The 20257-nt window shown below is 39.8% G+C and overlaps 1 protein-coding gene across 1 annotated transcript in view; it reads left to right on the top strand.

The window, feature by feature from the left end:
* Positions 1-20257, top strand: part of Rab10 (RAB10, member RAS oncogene family) — a 55852-nt gene that overhangs the window by 17351 nt on the left and 18244 nt on the right. Inside the window, exon 2 of the mRNA XM_048436622.3 lies at positions 19705-19765. Within this exon, the coding sequence (XP_048292579.1) occupies positions 19705-19765 (61 nt within the window). The remainder of the gene's footprint in view (positions 1-19704; positions 19766-20257) is intronic.

Here is a 20257-nt window from a genome sequence, read left to right as displayed (position 1 = left end):
GTTACACAGAGAAACCCTGTCTCAAAAAATCAACCAATCAAACAAACAAAAAAGATGTGATTGTGAGAAGAAATTCTTTTATTTCCGCTCATCTCTATAAAGGTAAGAAAATTGTGTACTTTGGAAGCAATGAAAATAATAGTTTTTGGTGCTTCGGGTGTAAATGAGGGTTTGAAGCAGAGTAAGTCTTTTCTATAAGATACACATGAATGATCTGTAAAATAATAAAGGAGTGCCCATGTTAAAAGAAGTAGAGTACTGGATGCACAGGTGGAAAGGTGAAGCTGGAGGGAGAGTGTAATGTGAGCACATAGGAATATCCTGGATGAGAGAAACTTAATACTTACTGATACTGAGGTATTAGGATTGTAGGCGAGTTTGAAATGTAAGTGAACCAGTTTTGGAGACAAATAAAAGGATTTTATTGAATAAATTTAAAAAGGTAATTTTTCTATATTAAGTTGGTTCAGAAAGGGCCTCCACAGGCGTGTGATGTCACATGTGGCACATAAAGAACTCTTTACCAGATACTGGCTGTTGCTGAACCTCTAAGGTGAGTCTCACTCTGGCTTGGTAGTCCTCTCTGAGAAGAACTTGGGCATTTTGGATCATGTGGGAGTTTGCATATTTATATCTTTCTGTGTTTTTTTTAACAGTAAAATATTCTAATACTAAGTAGAACATTTTTATATGAATAATTATAAATTAAGCAACATGTGAGCTATCAGATTATTTAGTGGCTGAAGAATAATGAGTGCTTAAGGGAATAAAAATAATTTCAGTATTAATCAGATAATTTCAGCATAACTAACTTTTAGAGTATAATATGGCATTCCCTCTTTAATTTTGTTGTAGCTTCTCTTCTGAACAAAACTTGTTTTTCTGGAATGGGGAGATGGCTCAGGGCAGGTGTGATTGACAACTGTCTGAATCCCAGTGCTTTGTGGGAGAGACAGGAGACCTTCTGGCAAGGTGACTTGCTTGATTAGCTCAATCCAGGAATCTGGTTTAGCAAGAATAAATAAGGTGGAGAATGATAAAAGACAATTATTCTCAGCACCTGGCTTCCATAGGCATGAACACACGCGTATGCATAAATGCACCTAAATGGATATGAGCACACGTGCGCAGCACATGCCTAAAAATATTTGTCTGAGCTGGGCATGGTGCTCCACACTTGTCATTCCAGCACTCAGGATTCTAAGGCAGGCCGATTGCCTTGTGTTTGAGGCCAGCCTGGGCTATATACTGAGTTTCAGTACAGCCTAGACTATTGAGTGAGACTATCTCAAAACAGACAGATGCTTTCTGTAATGCAAGGGATAACTGAGAAGTGTAGTGTTCGACTGACCACCATGAATCTTCCTAGGGTTTCACTCCCAGCTTCATCCATACAACCTGCCTCAGCTCTTCCTGCCCAAAGGTTTTTCCTGTAGATGACACAAATTGCAGAACTAGTCTTTACATTTTAGTGTGTATGTGTAGATGGGTAGGCACACATGTGCCACACACAGTGTGAGAGTGTCTGACTTCATGGAGCTTAATGTCTTCTCTTCCAGTTCTGTCCATATTGCCGTATACAACAGAATATTTTTTTTTTTAAAAAAAATATGGTATATGGCAGTGATTTTCAGCCTTCCTAATTCTGAAACCCTTTAATACAGTTCTTTATGGTGACCCCAACCATAAAATTATTTTTATTGCTATTTTATAACTATAATTTTACTACTGTTATGAACTGTAATGTGGATATCTGTGTTTTCCAATAGTCTTAGGCAACCCCTGTGAAAGGGTTATTCGGCCCCTTTGGGTTGTGACCCATAGGTTGAGAACCACTGGTGTATGTTGTTCTGTTGTATATAGATCACATTTTCTTTTTTCATCTATTGGCAGATACTTAGGTTGCTTACATATCTTGACTATTATCAGTAATGCTGCAGTGATGTTGGGGAGGCAGGTATGTCCTTGGTGAATGGAACAGTTCTTTGAACATACATAAAGTAGAATTGCTGGAACTCATATTAATTTTCTTTTAATGATGCATATAGTTGGAGTTTATTAAGAAAATGTATTTTTCCCAGCACTTGGGAGGCAGTGGCAGGCAGATATCTGTGAGTTCAAGACCAGGATGGTCTACATGGCAACTTCCAGGACTGCTAGGGCTACATAGAGAACCCTGTCTCAAAACAACAACATAAAAGGTATTGCATCTTTTTTATTGTTTAGAGAGTCTCAAATGGTCCGACTGGTCTTCAACTGAATTTGTACCTAGGATGGCCTTGAGCACCAGATCCTCTTACCTTCATCTGGATTATAGGTGGAGGCCATCAAACTGAGCTTAGTTTTGTTTATTAAGACAATGCCTTGCTGGGTACCCTAGGTTGGCCATGAACTCAGTCTAACTCTTGACAGTTTGAACTCACAGTGTTCTCTGTGTCTCAGCCTGTTTACTGCTGGGATTACAGGTTTGGAGCTACATGCTCAGTATGAGATGGTTTTTATCATTGATGTAAACATAGGCATTAGGGGAAAGGAACAGTAGAAAACCTAAAGTGTTTAAGCTTTAAGAGATGGTCTTATTAAATATTGGCCTTGAAAAAAGCATTTAAACTAACTATATGAGTGAACAATTAAAACAGTGTTAATTTGTTCTAACCTTTTTGTAAGGAGGCATGGATGCTGAAGCTTTGACTCTAGAAAACATACTTTCCTGAAAGCGGTGGTGTGGTGTGTCTGATGCCGGTGTTTGTAGAATTTGAAATCCTCCCAGGAATAGTATTACAGGTTGGCTCATATCCTTGCACTTTGTCAGGTAATTTTTTATTACACAGCTTGCTGTAATCTAGGTTAGTTGATGATTTGCTTTTAGGTAGCATTTGTCGTTCTCAATCCATTTAGTCTTGATTGTTTGCTTTCATTCATTCATTCATTCATTCATCCCCCCTCCCCCCCCCCGTAACTTGGTTGGCCTGAAATTCTTGCTAGTCCTGTCTCCACTTCCCAAACCTGGGACTATATAGCATGCAACACAATGCCTGTGTTTACACCCTTCCTCTTCATGATCCCCTGCCATCAAGACCTGTACAAGAGAGACAAGCACTCTGCCATTGAGTTAAATCTCTAGCCCCAATCTTTTTTATTAAGCATGAAAAAGAATAATACATTTTTTTTTAAAATTCAGAATGAACTTGATGCAGTGGATCTTAAAAACAAACGCAAAACGAGATGGTACCTTTACCAACACAGCAGCATTTTGTAGATGTGTGGGAAATGAAAATTGTCCACAGATGCTCTCTTGAGCCATCTAACTCAGCTAGTTTTAAACAGATCCCACTCTTTATTGTCCCCCTCCCCCTTTCAAGACAGGATCTCACTCAGTAGTAGCTCCAGTTGCCCTCAAACCTATGATGATCTGCCTGCTCTAGCATTTCCAGTGCTGGGTGAGCCAGCATGCCTCATTATCTATTAGACACGGTCTCTCTGTTAACCTCGGTTGGTGTTAAACTCTGTATGTGTGTGTTACTCAACCTCTTGAGTGCTAGAATTCCAAAATTCCAAGCATGAGCCACCATCCCTGTGTTGGTTTTTTTTTTTTGAAATGGATAAAGGAAAAACTTTTAATATTCTTACTATATGCTACTAACATAGAGATTAGTAGCATCCTGACTGCTGGACACATGACTAGGTACTAACATAGAATCTGTCCTAGTGTGCAGAAAGAGGGCTACAAGCACCTGTTGTATCTCTTATATCAGAACTTTTCTAACTGCCTATGTTACCGACATATTCTAATGATCTAGTATGAATGTCCTGTGAGCACCCCTTTCCTTGCTCCTTCAAACTCATTAACATGCTGGTAGAACTTAGACCTTCAGTCCGTGCAATCAGGAGTGCTCCGGTGTGGGGTAATTTCACATGAGACTCATTTTTCATCTGTAAAATGGGAGATCAGCACCTGTCCCAGCAGCAGAAAGAGTGACGGTGAATCTGCCACACTGCCCCATTGCACTAGTCCTAAAACAGGACATTATGTGGGAAGCACAAGGGAGAGGCTAAGTGAGCTCTGCAGGACTTACAGGAAGGCACACTTGAGTCCTAAAACATAAGGAGTAAGGTTTTGGGGGTTGGATGGCATCTTCAGATAGAGAATGTGTCTGTAGGCATATGATATGTATAGAGACTGCAGGGAGTAAGAGGTGGCTGAAGTGGGGGTGGGGGGTGGCCAGCAGTAAGCTGAGGAGAGCGTAGACAGCTGTGAAAATCTTATTAAGGAGTCTTGGGCTTTCTAAGAAGTAATAGGGAATTTTGGTGTAGAAGGAACAATGGCTTGGGACTCAGGGTCCTCAAGCCTCTGCCTCCCAAATGCTGGGATTTCATAGTTAATGTATGATTTTCTATCTCCCTTTATAAAAGATGCTCTTAGTACCGTCATGTATATAGAGAAGAACATGAAGACTCATATACCAAACTGTTAACTTGAAAGTTAATGAAGGAAGAGAGGAAAATTAGCAAAAGGTGCCATTGGAGTTAGAAAGGTGAGAATTTGGGTTAATAAAGCAGTAAACTTGATTTAATGTGTTTAAGTATTGGGAACAAAATTATTGAGTGCAAAGAAGAGTAACTGCTTCTAGGATTGTGCAACAAGCAACACATTTTACAGTGTATTTACCATGTATGTATATTCCTGCACTATTATTTAAAGCAGATCTTTCATTTGGGGAACAGCATAGCCCTTTATATGTATTTTTATTCCAGTTTTAAAATTAAAATTTAAAACTACATGTATTTATTTTGTATGTGTTTGTGTGTGGGTCATGGAGTGATATAGGGGTCAAAGGAGAGCTTGTGAGAGTAGGTTCTCTTTCAACCATGTGGATTCTACAGATTGACCTCTGGTTCTCGGGCTTGGAGGTGGCAAGTGCCTTTACCCTCAGTCATCTTGCTGACCTAATTAAATTTTTAGCTCATTAATTAGTTAATATGTATGTGTGTGGATGAGTATATGAAATTCAAAGAACAACTCTCTGGAGTTAGCTCTCCTTCACTCAGTTGTCAGGCTTGTTGGCAAGTGTCTATCTGCTGAGCAATCTTGACGGCCCTTTTCCTCACAAGTTTTGTTTGGTTTTTACAACTTAAAAACCAAAATAATCCTTTTAAACCATTTGTATTTTCATCATCTCTAAAACAAATTATATTTTCAGTCTTTCATTTTTAAGTAATTAAGGGAAAATACAGAGCAGAGAGGACATTTCAGGTAGAGGAAATAATGAAGTAATTATGTAAAGGTCAGGTGAAGACCCTTCCTTGTCTGCGCAAGCTGGACTGGGATGAAGTAATCAGAGTCAGTAGATGTTGAGGAAGCTGGTGTGGGCTAGATGGTGTAGAGCCTGGTAATTATGGCAAGAATTTGAATTCTGTCAAAGTTTTGAGCAGGGATGTGAAATGGTTTGGTTCAGTTTACAAAAGAAATGACTGTGAGATGAGGTGCAGAATAGGTTGGAATTGAAATTTTCTGGTTAGAGACTTAGCCAAAGATACACTGAATTACTTAACCTTTGAGGTACATGGATTGCTGTATATGTGAAAATGACCAATGAGGGACTGTGGCAATTATGTTTTTTTAATGACCTTTAAGTGCTAAATACATTTAGCAAAATATTAAACCTGAGGTCAGATTCTGTATGTAGTTAATTTGCTCTTAAACTTGATCAAGTCTTTTAAGTTCTAAGCTTCTTTATCTGTAAATTTAAGAAACATGTGTTTAACTTAATTGTATTAATCGCTTAACTCTAGTTCACATATGGGCTGAGTCTTGCTGAGTCATTTTCTCAGACTGTGTGGGCGAGGCTTAATTAAAACCAACTAAGAAAACTTAATAATACCCCATACCTCTTCTGTTATTTCATGTATGTTTCATTTATTGTGCCTCTGCCTCCACCTCCAGTTTTTCAAGAAAGAATCTTGCTAAATAATCCAACAGGCCTGGAACATGCATTCTATGTGCCTAGGTGCTAGGATTGCAAATAACATTATGATTTCTGCAGTTGAACCATCGGAGGGTAGTGGACTCTTTGGCAGTAGCATGCTTGTAGCTAGTTGCATCTATTAAATTGCTTTTTTGAGGGACTGGAGTGATGGCTTAGCGGTTAAGAGCATTGCCTGCTCTTCCAAAGATCCTGAGTTCAATTCCCAGCAACCACATGGTGGCTCACAACCATCTGTAATGAGGCCTGGTGCCCTCTTCAGGCATGCACATAGACAGAATATTGCATACATAATAAATAAATAAATAAATAAATAAATAAATAAATAAATAAATAAATAAATAGCTTCTTTGACTTTGTAGTTGTTTTCAAATCTTTCTCTTTTCGTATTTTATTATTATTTTATGTGTATGAATTTTTTTTTGCCTGCATGTATATGTGTGTTCCATGAAATGCCTGATGCTCACAGAGGCCAGAAGAGGGTATTAGAATCTCTCGAGCTAGAGTTACAGATGGTGTGAGCTGCATATATAGATCTGGAGATATAAATGTATCCCTGAATGATCTGGAACTCTCTATGGTAGACCATATTGGCCTCAAACTCAGAGAAATCCACCTACCTCTGCCTTCCAAGTGCTGGGATTAAAAGTGTGTACCACCATGCCAGTCTGGTTTCTTCCTTTTTAGTTCAAGCTTTTTAAGAAATATATAAGATTTATTAGTTTTAATTATATGTATGTGTGTGTGGAGATGTGTGCCTGTAGAGCCCTGGAGCTGGATTTACAAGCAGTTCTGAGCCACCCGGCCTGAGTACAGGGATCTGAACTGAACAGATCCTCTGCAAGAATAGTGCACATGCGCCACATGGTTGAGCCATGTCTCTAGCTCTAATTTTATTTTTAACTGTCGTGTGTGTGTGTGTGTGTGTGTGTGTGTGTGTGTGTGTGTGTGAGGGTGTGTACCCGTGTGTGAATATGTGTGGAGGCCAGAAGCTTTGGGTCCTTTGGGGCTGGATTTAGAGGAGAAGGTTGTAAACAGCTTAATGTAACTGCCTGATGTGGTGCTGGGAACTGAATTTGAGTTCATATTCAGTTTGTGAGAACAGTATGTATGTACTTTTAACCTCTGAGACGTCTTTCCAGCCCCTACAGAATTAAAAAATAATAATAATTTAAGACTTTTGAGCATAGCTAGAGAATAATAGCAAGACATTCAAAAAATCTTAACTATCAGTCCAGTTGGATACTTGGAAAGTTGAGACTGGATGGTCTCAAGTCCAAAGTCTGTCTGGGCTATATTTCAGTTCAGTGCCTGTCTGAGCAACTTAGAGGGATCTGTCTCAAAAGGAAAGCAATAAAACAGACTGGAAATAGAGCTGATGGAGCCCATGTCTAGCAGGTGTACAGCTCCGGGGTCACTTTCCAGTCTGCCATCAACAGTTTCTGTTTTTCAGTTTTTGAGACAGTCTCATGTAGCAGACCTCATTCAGCAGTGTAGCTCATCCTTCTACTTCCATCTCTCAAGTCCTGGGATCATAGGTGAATACCACCATGCCTGACTTTATTTTGGGGTTTTGAGGCAAGGTCTCTTTAACCTGGAACTTCTGTGTGGCTTAGGTTTTAGCTTCCTGAGAGAGTGCTGGAATTACAAATTACAAATATGAGCCACCACACTTAGCATGGTCAGATATTTTTATAATAGTCTTGGTTTGGGACTGCTGTATGTCAGTCTTAGATTTCTATCTTTACATTGTTGCGTTGAGCTATACCAAGCAGCTATATGTTTTTATTTTGGAACTCTTTGGAGTTCAAAGTCTGCATCTTTGGTTTTATCATAGGGTCCAGCCTTCATGGTCTCCTGGATTTTTAACAATGCGTAGAAGATGCACCTTTGCTTTTCTACGATGGGAGCTTGCTACAGGATGCGAGGTTTTTGAGTACAGTAGAGAATGGTGGGACAAGGATCAAATACTAGATGAGGAAGAAATCTAATTTTAGTTAGGTTTGACTTTTTTTTAAACAGGCTTGTAAACTTTTATAGTTATGTAATAAAGTTTGTATTAGGTTGAGCCTCTAGGATTATTTCTTCTTGGATTTGGTTTTGTTTAGGAATATTTAAAAATTTCTAGATTGCTTTTTCATTCCTCCTTGTGCTCCTTTCACATAGTAGTGAAGAGAGCAAGAGGTAGCCATGGTCATTGTGCAGGTGTGCGAGGTGGCTTAGTGGCATATGCTGATCATGTGACAAGTGTAGTGAAGCCAGGCCATTAGTGTGGTGATAGGAAGCTTTGGGACTAGGCATTTAGGTTTAGTTTGGCTCTGCCTAAATTTCCTTGTCTGTACTGCTCTGCACCCCAAAGAATGTCTATGAGATGAACTTGGTGGCACTTTCCTGTTAGTCCAGCACTTTAGAGGCTGAGGCAGAAAGACCACTGTGAGTGAGTCCAAGGCCAACCAGCAACCACCCTGTCTTACATAGCAAGTACCACCAGGTCAGCCAGTGCTAAGTAGCAAAATGTGCTGTCCCTCAAAACAAACCTCAGAAAAAAATGAGTTTGTGGTTAGCCCTGACCTTTGTGTGAGTGCATGGGGAGTCATTGTGAGACAGCTGCCTCATTGTGAGACAGTAGAACTTCTTCTAAGGAAAAGCACCTTTGAGATAGTTGGAATTAACCTTTTTTTTTTTTGTAATAACAATGGTTGTTTAGGCTTGAGGACTTGGCTCAAATGTTTCTCAAATGAACCAAGTGACAGTATTTGCTGCTGATAAAATTCATGCTTTACAGTTTTGGAAACCTTGTGTGTTCCTCTGTGGCACATTTTCCCAATAGTTGAATTTTCTCCTTCCATGCATGGTGGCTCACACTCGGTGAAGTGGGGGCAGGAGGACCACTAGAAGTTAAAGGCCAACTTAGACTACAGAGTGAGACACTGTCTAAAACAAAACAGTTATAGTCTGGTAAGTTCCACAGTGATAATAAACATGGCCTTTCCCCCATATTGTAATGAAATGTGTCAACATTTTAAGGAACTTGTAACTCAATAAACTATTTCCAAATGGCCAGTAAATAACGTTAAAAAAAATCATATTCGGCAAGAAGATCCATTGAAAGTGTGAGTTATTAGTGGATTTTAATGTAGTAGTGTATGAAAAGTTCAGCGGTAGAGCTTCAGATTCTAGATTGCAACTATCTTTTAAAAATGACCACTGAGCTGGGTGGTGGTGGCAGACACCTTTAATACCAACACTTTGCAGACAGAGGCAGATGGAGCTCTGTGAGTTCAATGCCAGATCTACAAAGAGAGTTCCTTGACAGTCAGGGCTGTTATACAGAGAAACCCTGTTTTGAAAAACCAAAAAAGAAAGAAATGTCCACTGGGTGTGGTTGTTTAGTACCCAGGGGACTGGGACTGTACCACTTGAATTAGAAGCCTAGAAGACAGACTAGCCTAAATACAAAACTCCCCCATTTCCAGATACTTATCTGTATGCAACTAGATTTTTCTCTTGGCTTTATATACTTCATGCTTCAGCCAAGCAATCCATAGCAGACTAAGTGCAGAAGGACCTCAGATTCACTGCAGTCAAGGGAACAGTAGAACTGCAGAACCTTAACATCATGCCACTTTTCTCACTGACTTTATTTTTATTTTGGATAGTGATATTTTTTAATAGAAATGTTATTTATGTTAACATGCAGTATGTTTATTATTTTCAAACACACTAGTCATGTGCTTAAAATTTCCTTAATTTTAGTTTCTAAGTATGGTAAATACAGATTGGCATAAACCATATGACAAAAGCTTAATTGGGTCCTCAGTAGTTTGGGGATGTAAAGTACAGAACAAAAATATGAGAAACTGTTGACACCTCAGTCAACAAGAGACAGTTTGCGTGTCTCTGTTCTGTTTACATATTGAGATCATAAAATGTACCTCAGAGACAAGTCCCATCAGAAAGCAGACACCACTCTAGGTTTAATTCAGAGTAGAGTTATTTATTTTAAAGGGAAAGAAGATTGGGCTTACTATCCCAGTACTCTGGGGCCAGAAGTAGGATGACAGTTGCAAGTTTTCTATAACATCAGGTTCCAGACTAAATAGATTGTCATGAGACCCTGACTCAAAACACTGAGAAGAAAAGAGGAACTAATAGTAGAATTTGTTTCGGAAGTGATGGAAGGCCTAGGTTGGAAGAACAAATGGGAGAAGGGGTTCTTATACAAAGAAGGAACCACCACCTTCTGAGGGCTGCAGCTCTTGATCATGTACTTAACCTCATGAGCTGTTGGAGGTGTCCTTTCTGTTCAACTAGGCATAGAGGCACATACCTGTAGACTAACGTACAAGGATCACTTGAGCTTGTGAGTTCAAGACCAACCTGGACAAGACTTTTTCTTAAAACAGAGACCTTGTTTTGTTCTCATTGCTGTGATTGATGTACTGATGATTGACCTAATGCCCTGTGCTGGATTGCCCACTACTGTTGCCTCTGAGTAGAGGCAGAGCCACTGGGTTTGTTGTAGCTACTACCAGAATAAGATGGCTTGTTTTTTCTTCTTTCATTTCCTTCTAGGATGTTTAATTATCAGATCCTATCCAGAACCAGGCTTTCAGAGCTGGTACTGTAGATGAGAATCAGGAAAGGATACTAAAAGCTTCATATAGTTAACAGGTAAAATGGGTTTTACTTTTTTTGTTGTTGTTATTGTTGTTGTTTTTAAATTTGGGTGTTTGCAGACACCCATGCCCATGTGCATACACATGGAGGCCAGAAGAAGATGTCCCGCCCACTCTATCATTCTTTCTCTGCCTTATTCCCTTGAGACAGAGTCTCTCACTGGACCCAGAGCTTGCCATTTTTCAACAAAACTGGCTGGGCAGTAAGCTCTGGGGTTCCCCTTGTCCCTTCTGCCTTGGTGAGGGGTTTAGAGGTACATGCAGCTACAACCAACTTTTATGTGGATGTTGGGAATCCAGATTCATGTCCTCGCTTGTACAGCAAGTGCTCTTATCCATTTACCCAACTCCCCAACTTTTTATTGTTTTAAACAATTGATTAAGGGGGCTGAAGCAATGGTTTAGTGGTTAAGAACACTTGTTTCTCTCTCAGAGAACCTAAGTTCTCTCCCCAGAAGCCATGTCGACAGTTCACATCTATCTGTAACACTAACTCCAGGAGATCGGATGCCTCCGGCTTCCTCCTGCACCTGCACTGACACATTCACATATCCACGTGTAGATACACATACCTGTACATAGTTAATAACAACACAAAGAAATATGTTTACGAAAAACAACTAATTAAATCAGCATATTAAAATAGCTGTCTAGACTTCTTCATTGATGACTTCAAACTCTACTCCTGACTCAGTACAGATGGAAGTAATCTTAACTGTTCAAGTCAACTTGTCAGTTGAGGGTTCTCGTCTGACCCATGTCTAGACCCTTTAACCACGGGTGTTTTTGCTGTAGTGATTGCAAATAGTATGGGTACTGGTCCTTTGGCTTTCTTCTCCTTTGCCTTTACCCCTCTGATGCAGTCAGCACATACCTCCAGAAACTCCTGCTGCTGCTGTTAAGGCTACTTCTGTTTAAGTGGAGGAGCAAGCAGTGGTGAGTAAGGAGTTGGAGCCACTGACACACAGCTCCATGCAGCCTGGTTGCTCCTGGCACTGATGCAAAAGCAGGAAGGAGGAAAGTGCAGAAGGACAGGTTAGAGCACTAGAGTTTTATGAAGGAAGCTAAAAAATAGTAGTAGATTATGGTCAGAATTCCAAGTTTAATTTAATAGAGTTGGAGAGAGCTTTTCAAGCAGTGGGTCAATACGAATGAAATGAGATTACAGTAGGGGAGTTGATTCTAAGAGAAGGTAATATATATTGCACTTTAAAATTTCAGTTTATTGGGACTAGAGAGATGACTCAATGGTTAAGAGAACCTGGGTTCAATTCCTAGCTTCCACATGGCAACTCAAAACTGTCTGTATCCAGTTCCAGGGGATCCCTAATCCCCTTACTAATGCAAATAAAATAAATTATAAAAATTCAATTTATTAGCCAAAAAAGTTTTAGTTTATTATTATTTATGCTCAGATGGTGTGTGGTGGCACTTGTAACAGTGAGCATATGTAAGGAATCAAACTCAGGTTTCCAGGCCTGAGTGTCAAGCGCCACTTTCTGTTGAGTCTTCTCACTGGCATCATTATACCGAATTTTAAGAGAGAACTCTAAAAAGTGGCAGTGGAATTTGGACTTTCTGGTAGTTTAAGAGCAAAAATGACATAATGAAAAGGAACAGCAGACAGCATTAGAAGAACAGAATGGTGGAATATAGCATGAAGCAGAAGAGGCTATCAGGAGACTGCTTTGGAGGCTTTTAGCAGTCAGAGCATGGGGTGCTGGTATTGGCAGCAAAGATAAGACTATTCTAAAGAGGGTGGGTTTTGTTGTTGTTGTTGAAGACTTTGGATTTTGAGTGGTGGGTTTGAAAGAAATTAGAGATGACTCAGAAGGTTTTAAACTGCTTATTTCTAGTGAAATTGTGTAGCTGAGATTGGAAACAAATGATTGTACAATTCAGAATCTAGAAAAGATGAGAAATGTGCTTTCAGAAGAATTGAACTTGGTAGAGAATTAATGACAAGCCTTAGGCTGGTTTTGTTTATGGGTGTATTATATATGCTTTTAAGAAAAAGATAGCTGGGGCTGGAGAGATGGCTCAGAGGTTAAGAGCATTGCCTGTTCTTCCAAAGGTCCTGAGTTCAATTCCCAGCAACCACATGGTGGCTCACAACCATCTGTAAAGGGGTCTGGAGCCCTCTTCTGGCCTGCAGGCATACACACAGGCAGAATATTGTACACATAATAAATAAATAAAGAAAGAAAAAGATAGCCAAGATAATCATTGGTCCCTTCTATTCATAACTCAGTTTATACCATGTAAGAACTACTGACACAATATGAATAGTCATATAAGGAATAATGATGATGAAAAAAAAACAACGAAAGGAAATAAATCCAAAACATCTGTCTGAGCATGTTGACATACACCTTTAATCCCATCAAGGAGGCCAAGGCTCTAGTAGAGAGACCCTGTCTCAAAAACAAAACAAAAAGCACACTCGGGTCCTCATACTTACTTGGCAAAGACTTTATTAACTGAGCCATCTCCCCAACCCCCTATAGGGCTGAGTGTGGTGGCACATGCCTTTAATTCCAGCAGGAGGATCTCTGAGTTTGAGGGTAGCCTGGTCTATATAGCAACTTCCAGGACAGCCAGGGCTACATAGGGAGACCCTGTTTCAAAAACAGCAGTTACAAAATAAAAAATGGTATGAAGAAAGAAAGCTAAATAAATAGGAAAAAAAATTCAGATATAAGACCCAGATTACTCCAGCATTATTTCTGTGGTTAATGTATGAAAATGTCAGTGTATAGTGTGTTTGAGGCCTGCCTGAGCTTTATTAGGAGAGCCTGTCTCAAAGCAGTCATACATGTGAAAAATATTACCACTTGTAGAAGAAAGCATCTGGTTTGCTTTTTAACTTTGTATTCCAGTTAGTTAGTTAGTTAGTTAGTTAGTTTGTTTTTTTAGGGCAGAGGTTCTCTGTGTAGAATTCACTGTCCTAGAACTCGCTCTGTAGACCAGGCTGACCTCAAACTCAGAGATTTGCCTGCCTCTGCCTCCCGAGTGATGGTATGAAAGGTGTGCACCACCACCCAGTGTACTCTATTCTTAATGATAATAGTGATAGGACATTTTCTTTCATTAAAAAGAAAGCATTCCCTGGTTTAAGTGATTTTATCTGTACCTGAACAAGTTTCAGTAAGTAAGATCTTTAAAACCTTGAAAGAACGACAGATACTGGAGTATTAGGTGCAGGGGATCTGGAGTGGAGATCCTAAATCTAGGAGATTTCTAGGTAAAGGGTGTGGGCTGAGGATACATGACATTCTTCAGGCTCTCAATGAGAAAATCTTCCCAAAAAAGGGTAAAACACTGCTTAACTTTATTTTATGTGCATGAGTGTTTTGCCTGCATGTGTGTCTGTATACCATGTGCATGTACTGCCTGCAAAGACCAGAAGAGGGGGTGTTGAATCTCCTGGGGCTGGAGTTAGATAGTTGTGAGCTGCCATTTGGGTGCAAGTAGTTCAACCTTGGCTCCTTAATTTACTGAGCCATCTCACCACCCCAACTGCTTAACTTTTAAAAGCAGAAAGGTTTGAGGACTTCCAGTTCTGATCACTACAAAGTAACTAGTACACAGCCAGCGTCCTAGCCATAAGTAGCTAGGAAACCGGACAAAGCATACAAAACAACTGCTCCCTGTAAAAAGGAAAAAAAAAAATGAGCCCTGTAATCTCCTCAGGTTTCTGTGTGAAACTGGATTCCAGTGCACAGTTCAAGCAGAGAAAAGCAGTCTTCTCAGGCCAAGGGAATAAAAAACAAAGTACAGGCTGGATGGAAGGCAGGAATTTGTAGATTAAAGAGTGAGATTTAGAAATCTTCAGAAGAGCCCCCTTTTTTGTCTTTGGCTGACTTTGGGTGAGACTCAGGGGTTGGGCAGGTAACAACTATGAAGAACTTGGTAGACATTATTGGCACCCACAGGTTGGGAAACAGTCTAGTTTGTAATGTGCTAAGGAGGATAAAGTAACCCAAGAAAAGACCATTTTAGCCCTTCCTTGAAGATGAAGTGGAAAGGGTAGAGAAGAAAAAGGGGGGCCTTAAAAATATTAAGCTAGGATTGAGGTGCAGTTTAGTGCTAAAGTTCTTGCATACCATGCAGGAGACACTGGCTTCTATTCTCAGAGTCATAGAGTTAGCAAAAAAAGTTGAAGCCAATTCTCAATTATCTGCCACGGGGCAAAAAACAAACAAACAAAACCCCAACATTGCAAACAGTCAACCATTATAACCAGGTGTGGTGCACACCTGTAACTCCAGTATTTGGGAGGCACAGAAAGGCACAGAAAGATCAAGAATTCCAAACCAGGCTAGGCAGCTCACACCTTTAATCCAAGCACCTGGGAGGCAGAGGCAGGTGGTTGGATCTCTGTGAGTTCGAGGCCAGCGAACTCCCTGGTCTACGTCTACAGAGCTAGTTCCAGAACAGCTAGGACTGTTACACAGAGAAACCCTGTCTCGAAAAACAAACAAACGGGGGGGGGGGGGGAAGAATTCCAAGCCAGCCTTAGTTTTGTTAGAGAGTTCAAGGTCAGCCTGAACTCTTGATAATTTGAGACAGAAGACTCTTGAGTGTTAAGGCTCGCTAGGGCTTCTCTACACAGTAAGTTCAAGGCCAGCCTGCACTGTGAGATCTTTTCTAAAATTAAAGGTCAACAAAGTATATAAAATAAGTTTTCAATCCCATATTAAATGATAGATAAAGAAATGGGAAAACATAACATTTAACTCGAGAAAAGTTAGTTGACAGATCCAGAAATGAAAGAGGACAGACTGAGAAGACAGTTGCAATGAAGTACTTAAAGCCTGATCAGGCCATCGTTGAAAGGGGTAAGAAAAAAGATCCAAAGAAACTAACCTAGAGAACTGAAAGATTCAGGATCTGAAATGAAAAGTTCTGTCAGGGATCTCTAGCAATTATACATTCTAGAAGAAAAAGCAAGAAAAGTTAATAGAAACTATTTACACTGAAACACAGGTCAGCAAACAAAAACCAGGCGGTGATGTCTGAGACACTGTCACCTGGCCTAATACACATGTCATTGGAATCCAGGAAAAAGGTAGTTTGTAGGAAATTATTTGTTGATAAATAACAGCTGAAGAGTTTTCAAATACAATAAAAGCCATAAGCCTGCTGACTCTAATGAACCTTGGTGGGATGAATACAAAGAAAATAGCACTAAGACACATCCTACCCAAATTATTGAAAGCTAGAGTTAAAAGGGAGTGGTACAGGGCTGAGAGGTTGTTCTGTGTTTTTGATCATTTGTTGCACTTGCAGAGGACCCCAGTTCTATTTCTAGTATCCACATGGTTGCTTATAACCATTTTAATCCCAGTTCCAGGGGATCCATTACTCTCTTCTAACCTTGATGGGTACCAGGCATTAACATGGTGTTCATCCGTACATGCAGGCAAAACACTGATACATTTAAAAATAAAAAGGCACGATAAAAGCCATATGTGATGGTAGACACCTATAGTCTCAGCACTGAGGTAGTAGGATTTCAAGTTCAACACCAGACTGGGCTAGGTAACAAGACCCTGCCTCAAAAACAAAGCTTAGTAAAGTGGGGTGGAGTGAGGTAGGTTGGAGTCGGAATGATGTGTTGAGGGACTAAGATAAGAACATTTATTGATTTTTTTTAATCAAAAAAATAGTATAAACTCAGGAAATCATCCTAATTGTAGTACAGATGAATAACAAAGTATAAGAAAACAGTTGTAGGATTCAGAAGAACAACACCAATAGAATGTGTATATAATGATAAAATGGGCTTTTAGGTTAGTTTATATTGGAGGCTGCATAATATCACAGTTGCTGTCTGGCGATCTTGGGAAGCCAGTAGCTACTTCAGAAAACTGGGCACTTCAAAGCAAAAGGAATCCATTAATGATGTGGTTCTGGTTTGAGGCTGAAGGCTTGGAAGTTGCAGGTCACTGGTGTGTTCTGTCCACAAAGACAAGAATCTGGGAGTCTGGACAAGGATAGCAGTAAGAAGAATCAAGCTTGAGCAGGGTGAATAAGCTTTCCCTTCCATTTTTTTTTTTTGTTTGTTTGTTTGTAGACAGGGTTCCTTTGTGTGGCCTTGGCTGCCTTAGAACTAGCTCTGTAGACCAGGCTGGCCCTCTGCCTCCTAAATGCTGGATTAAAGGTATCATGTGCCTCTACTAGCTGGCGTTTCCCCCTGCTTCTTTGAAAGGATAAAATTGGAACAAGGGTTTCATACGTTACATATTGTTAATGTACTCTAGAACTGAATTATGCCTCTCAACTCCTTCCCCCATTTATCTTTTAGTAATAATAAGGTTGAGTTGGGTTGTGTAGAGCATTTAAGTGGTAATCCAGACAAAGAGTGTCTCGGAACAGTTCTAAGTGCACTGTAAGTGTTGACTGAGCTGTTGTTACTGTATGAAAGGATCCTTACCCTTTGATATACTGTCAAGACACTTGTTTGCATGCACATACAGGTTAAAGAAAGGAATGGCCTTTTTGAAGTACTGTTAGTGTGCTATTCCTGAAAGAACCGAAGCTAGAAACTGGTTTCTTAAATTCTAGACCAGGAGACATTCAAAGGTAACTGTATTTAATTCCTCTCAGAGACACTTGATTTTACTTGATAAAAACCACAAATGTTGACAGTTAGTCTGTAAACTGATAAATTTAAGTTCTCTGGAATTTACTGCACTGATGCCTATGCAGATTATTACACAGTGCAGTGGCTGGAGGGTGCACTTAGTTTTCTTGCCACTGGATGGTGCTCGTGTAACATTGCCGCCTGATAGGGTTGGTTGGCCTTGAATGTGCAGTGGTCTTCACGCCTCTGACAACTCAGGTCTTCTGTAGCTCAGACTGACCTTCAACTTGATATGTAGCTAAGGCTAAACTGCCTCCTCCTGAGTTCAGGGTTGGTAGTGTGAAGCACCCATCTTGAAAATAATTTACTTCTTGTTCTCCAGGTCAATTTGACCTGTTCTTTTCATCACTGATAGTGATTTCCTATCTCTCTCTTCTTTGGTTTGGTAAAACTCTCCTTGTAGCTGTCTCTGCCGGATGCATGTGAATAGAAATGAACACTTTGCCTCAGAATGCTTGTAATCAAGTAGAAGGAAACCCAAAGATAAACAGGAGAAAAGGTATAAAGATTAATGTGCACATGTGTGCAAGAGCCTCACAGAAATATGAAATTCAAAGAAGGGTCACGTGATTGAAGCTTGAAAAAAGGTTAGAGAGCTCTCAATTCTCAGAGTTTCTGCAGCTCATCCTGTCACAGTGCCATTCTCTAAGGCACTGTTGTGTTAAAACATGGGAACTGACTTATTTGCTTTCTTTCATGTCTCAGAATAGCTTTCATTTAGTATTGGTGAGACACACGTTAAATACTTGATACATCTGTGTTCATATGTGTATATGTGGAGTCCAGAGGCCAAGTTTTTGCGGCAGCATCTTTTACTAACCTTGGGATCCTCCTGTCTTCAGCCTGTGTCCTAGCCCCCTAGTGCTGGGGTTACCTACCACACTTGACTTTTTGAGTAATGAAATCTGAACTTAGGACCTTATGCTTGCACAGTGTGATAGTTAGCTTTAATTGTCAGCTTGGCACAGCCTAGAATCAATTGGGAAGAGAGTGTCAGTGGGGACTGTCCACAGTGGACTGTCCTGTTAGCATGGCATTAAGTTTGTTGACATGGGAAGACCAGCACCATTCTTAGGCAGAGGATTCTGGACGGTGTAAAACTGGAGAAATAGAGCTAAGCACAAGCGAGCCAGTGGGGTGTGTACACCCATGTTTCTCCGCTTTGGACTGTGGGTGTGATGTGACTTAAGCTCTGGTCTGTGTAACCTGGAATTGTGAGCTAAAGTAGCTCTTGTTTTTCGCCAGATATCTGTCACAGCAATGAAAACGAAACTAGTTTACTCACCAAGCCTCCTGTTCTCTGTTGCTTTTGAGGTGTTTAGAATTGGGCTTTATCTGACTAGTTTTGTTTCTCTGCAAGCACTTAAAAGCTTTCCCCACTGTTTTCTGTGATGTGTCTTGGTATAAGTCATACTTTATTCATGCTATACTTGATGAGTCTTTCAAAAGTAGATCTCTTTGGTTTTAAGTTTCAGAGAGATAATGGTGGGTGTTGATTAAATATGGTCCTGAAAAAAATTCAAGGAGTTTAGGATGACATTTATTTTTAATTTTTAAAAATTTATTTTTATTTTATGTATATGAGTTTATACCTTATCTGTGCAGTGCCTGAGGAGGACAGAAGAGAATACCAGATCCCCTGGAACTGGAGTTAGAGACAGTTGTGAGCCCCCATATGGGTGCTTGGCATTGAACTGGGTCCTCTGGGAGAGCAGCCAGTGCTCTCAACTGCCTTCTTTTCAGCCCCTAGGGTGATGTTTTTATCTCAACCAATTTGATTCAGGAATTTCTGAATGTTTTGTAATTTTCCCAAATGACTTTTTGTAGTGATTTCCAATTTAAAATTTATGGGATCAGAACACATACATTGTATGATTTCAATACATATAAACATTTTTTTTTGTGATACATGTTCATCTTGTGCTGTAAGAGTGTGAAATCCCAGCACTTGGAAGGAGTTGAAGCTAGCCTGGTTTAAATATCTATATAGCGAGTTCCAGGCCAGTGAAGGCTACATAGTCAGACTCTGTCTCAAAAAAATAAAAAATAAAAAAAAATGGCGGTGCAGGTGAGTAGGGATTTTTCTGTCTACATGTAAAAATAACAATTTTTTTAAGAATAAATAAGCATTAAAACTTCCAACTAAAGTATTAAGGATTTAAATTTTTTTCTTCTTGCAGAAGTTCTTTCTATGTAGTTACTGTTCCTATCAGGGTGGAGTTTATATCACTCAAATCAAGTTGTGGACACATATATTCATGTGTGTACATTTATTCTTAGTGTATATGTACAAGCAAGCAAGTTACAAAAGTAAAAGCATTTTGACTTCAGAAAATTTTATTGTCACTAAGTATAAAAACAACAGTTACAATTTATCTTCCCTTTGTTACAGGAATAGATTTTAAGATCAAAACAGTTGAACTACAAGGGAAGAAGATCAAGCTACAGATTTGGTAAGTGACAAGTGTACTTTCGTGTGTTGGTGCCAGTTGCTTAAGGTTTGTGGTGAGACTCCCGTTTGCCATTTGTTTAAAACACGTCTTCTAGACTGCCCCCTGAAACAAGCAACCAGTGACTTTCAGGAAGTAAAACATTGCATTGACCTCACAGTTCATGCACTGTTTGTGCCTAGACTGTATAATTTCGAGTAGTGCCCAGAGCACACAACTCAACAACCCCACAGGTGGGGCCAAGAGGGAAGGAGCTGCTTTGATTCTTAGGAATGTAGCACACTTCTTACAGCATGTCATTGGGAGTAATAGTTTTTACAACATCCTCTCCGCTGTGCATCTTTTATTTATTTTTTAAATTTTTTTATGTATATAATATCCTGTCTATGTGTGTGCCTGCAGGCCAGAAGAGGGCACCAGACATCATTACAGATGGTTGTGAGCCACCATGTTGTTGCTGGGAATTGAATTCAGGACCTTTGGAAGAGCAGGCAA

This window comes from Myodes glareolus, chromosome 6 (assembly GCF_982192425.1).
Source record: "Myodes glareolus chromosome 6, mMyoGla1.1, whole genome shotgun sequence".
Classification (NCBI taxonomy): Eukaryota; Metazoa; Chordata; class Mammalia; order Rodentia; family Cricetidae; genus Myodes; species Myodes glareolus.
This window is presented reverse-complemented; position numbering and strand designations above follow the sequence as displayed.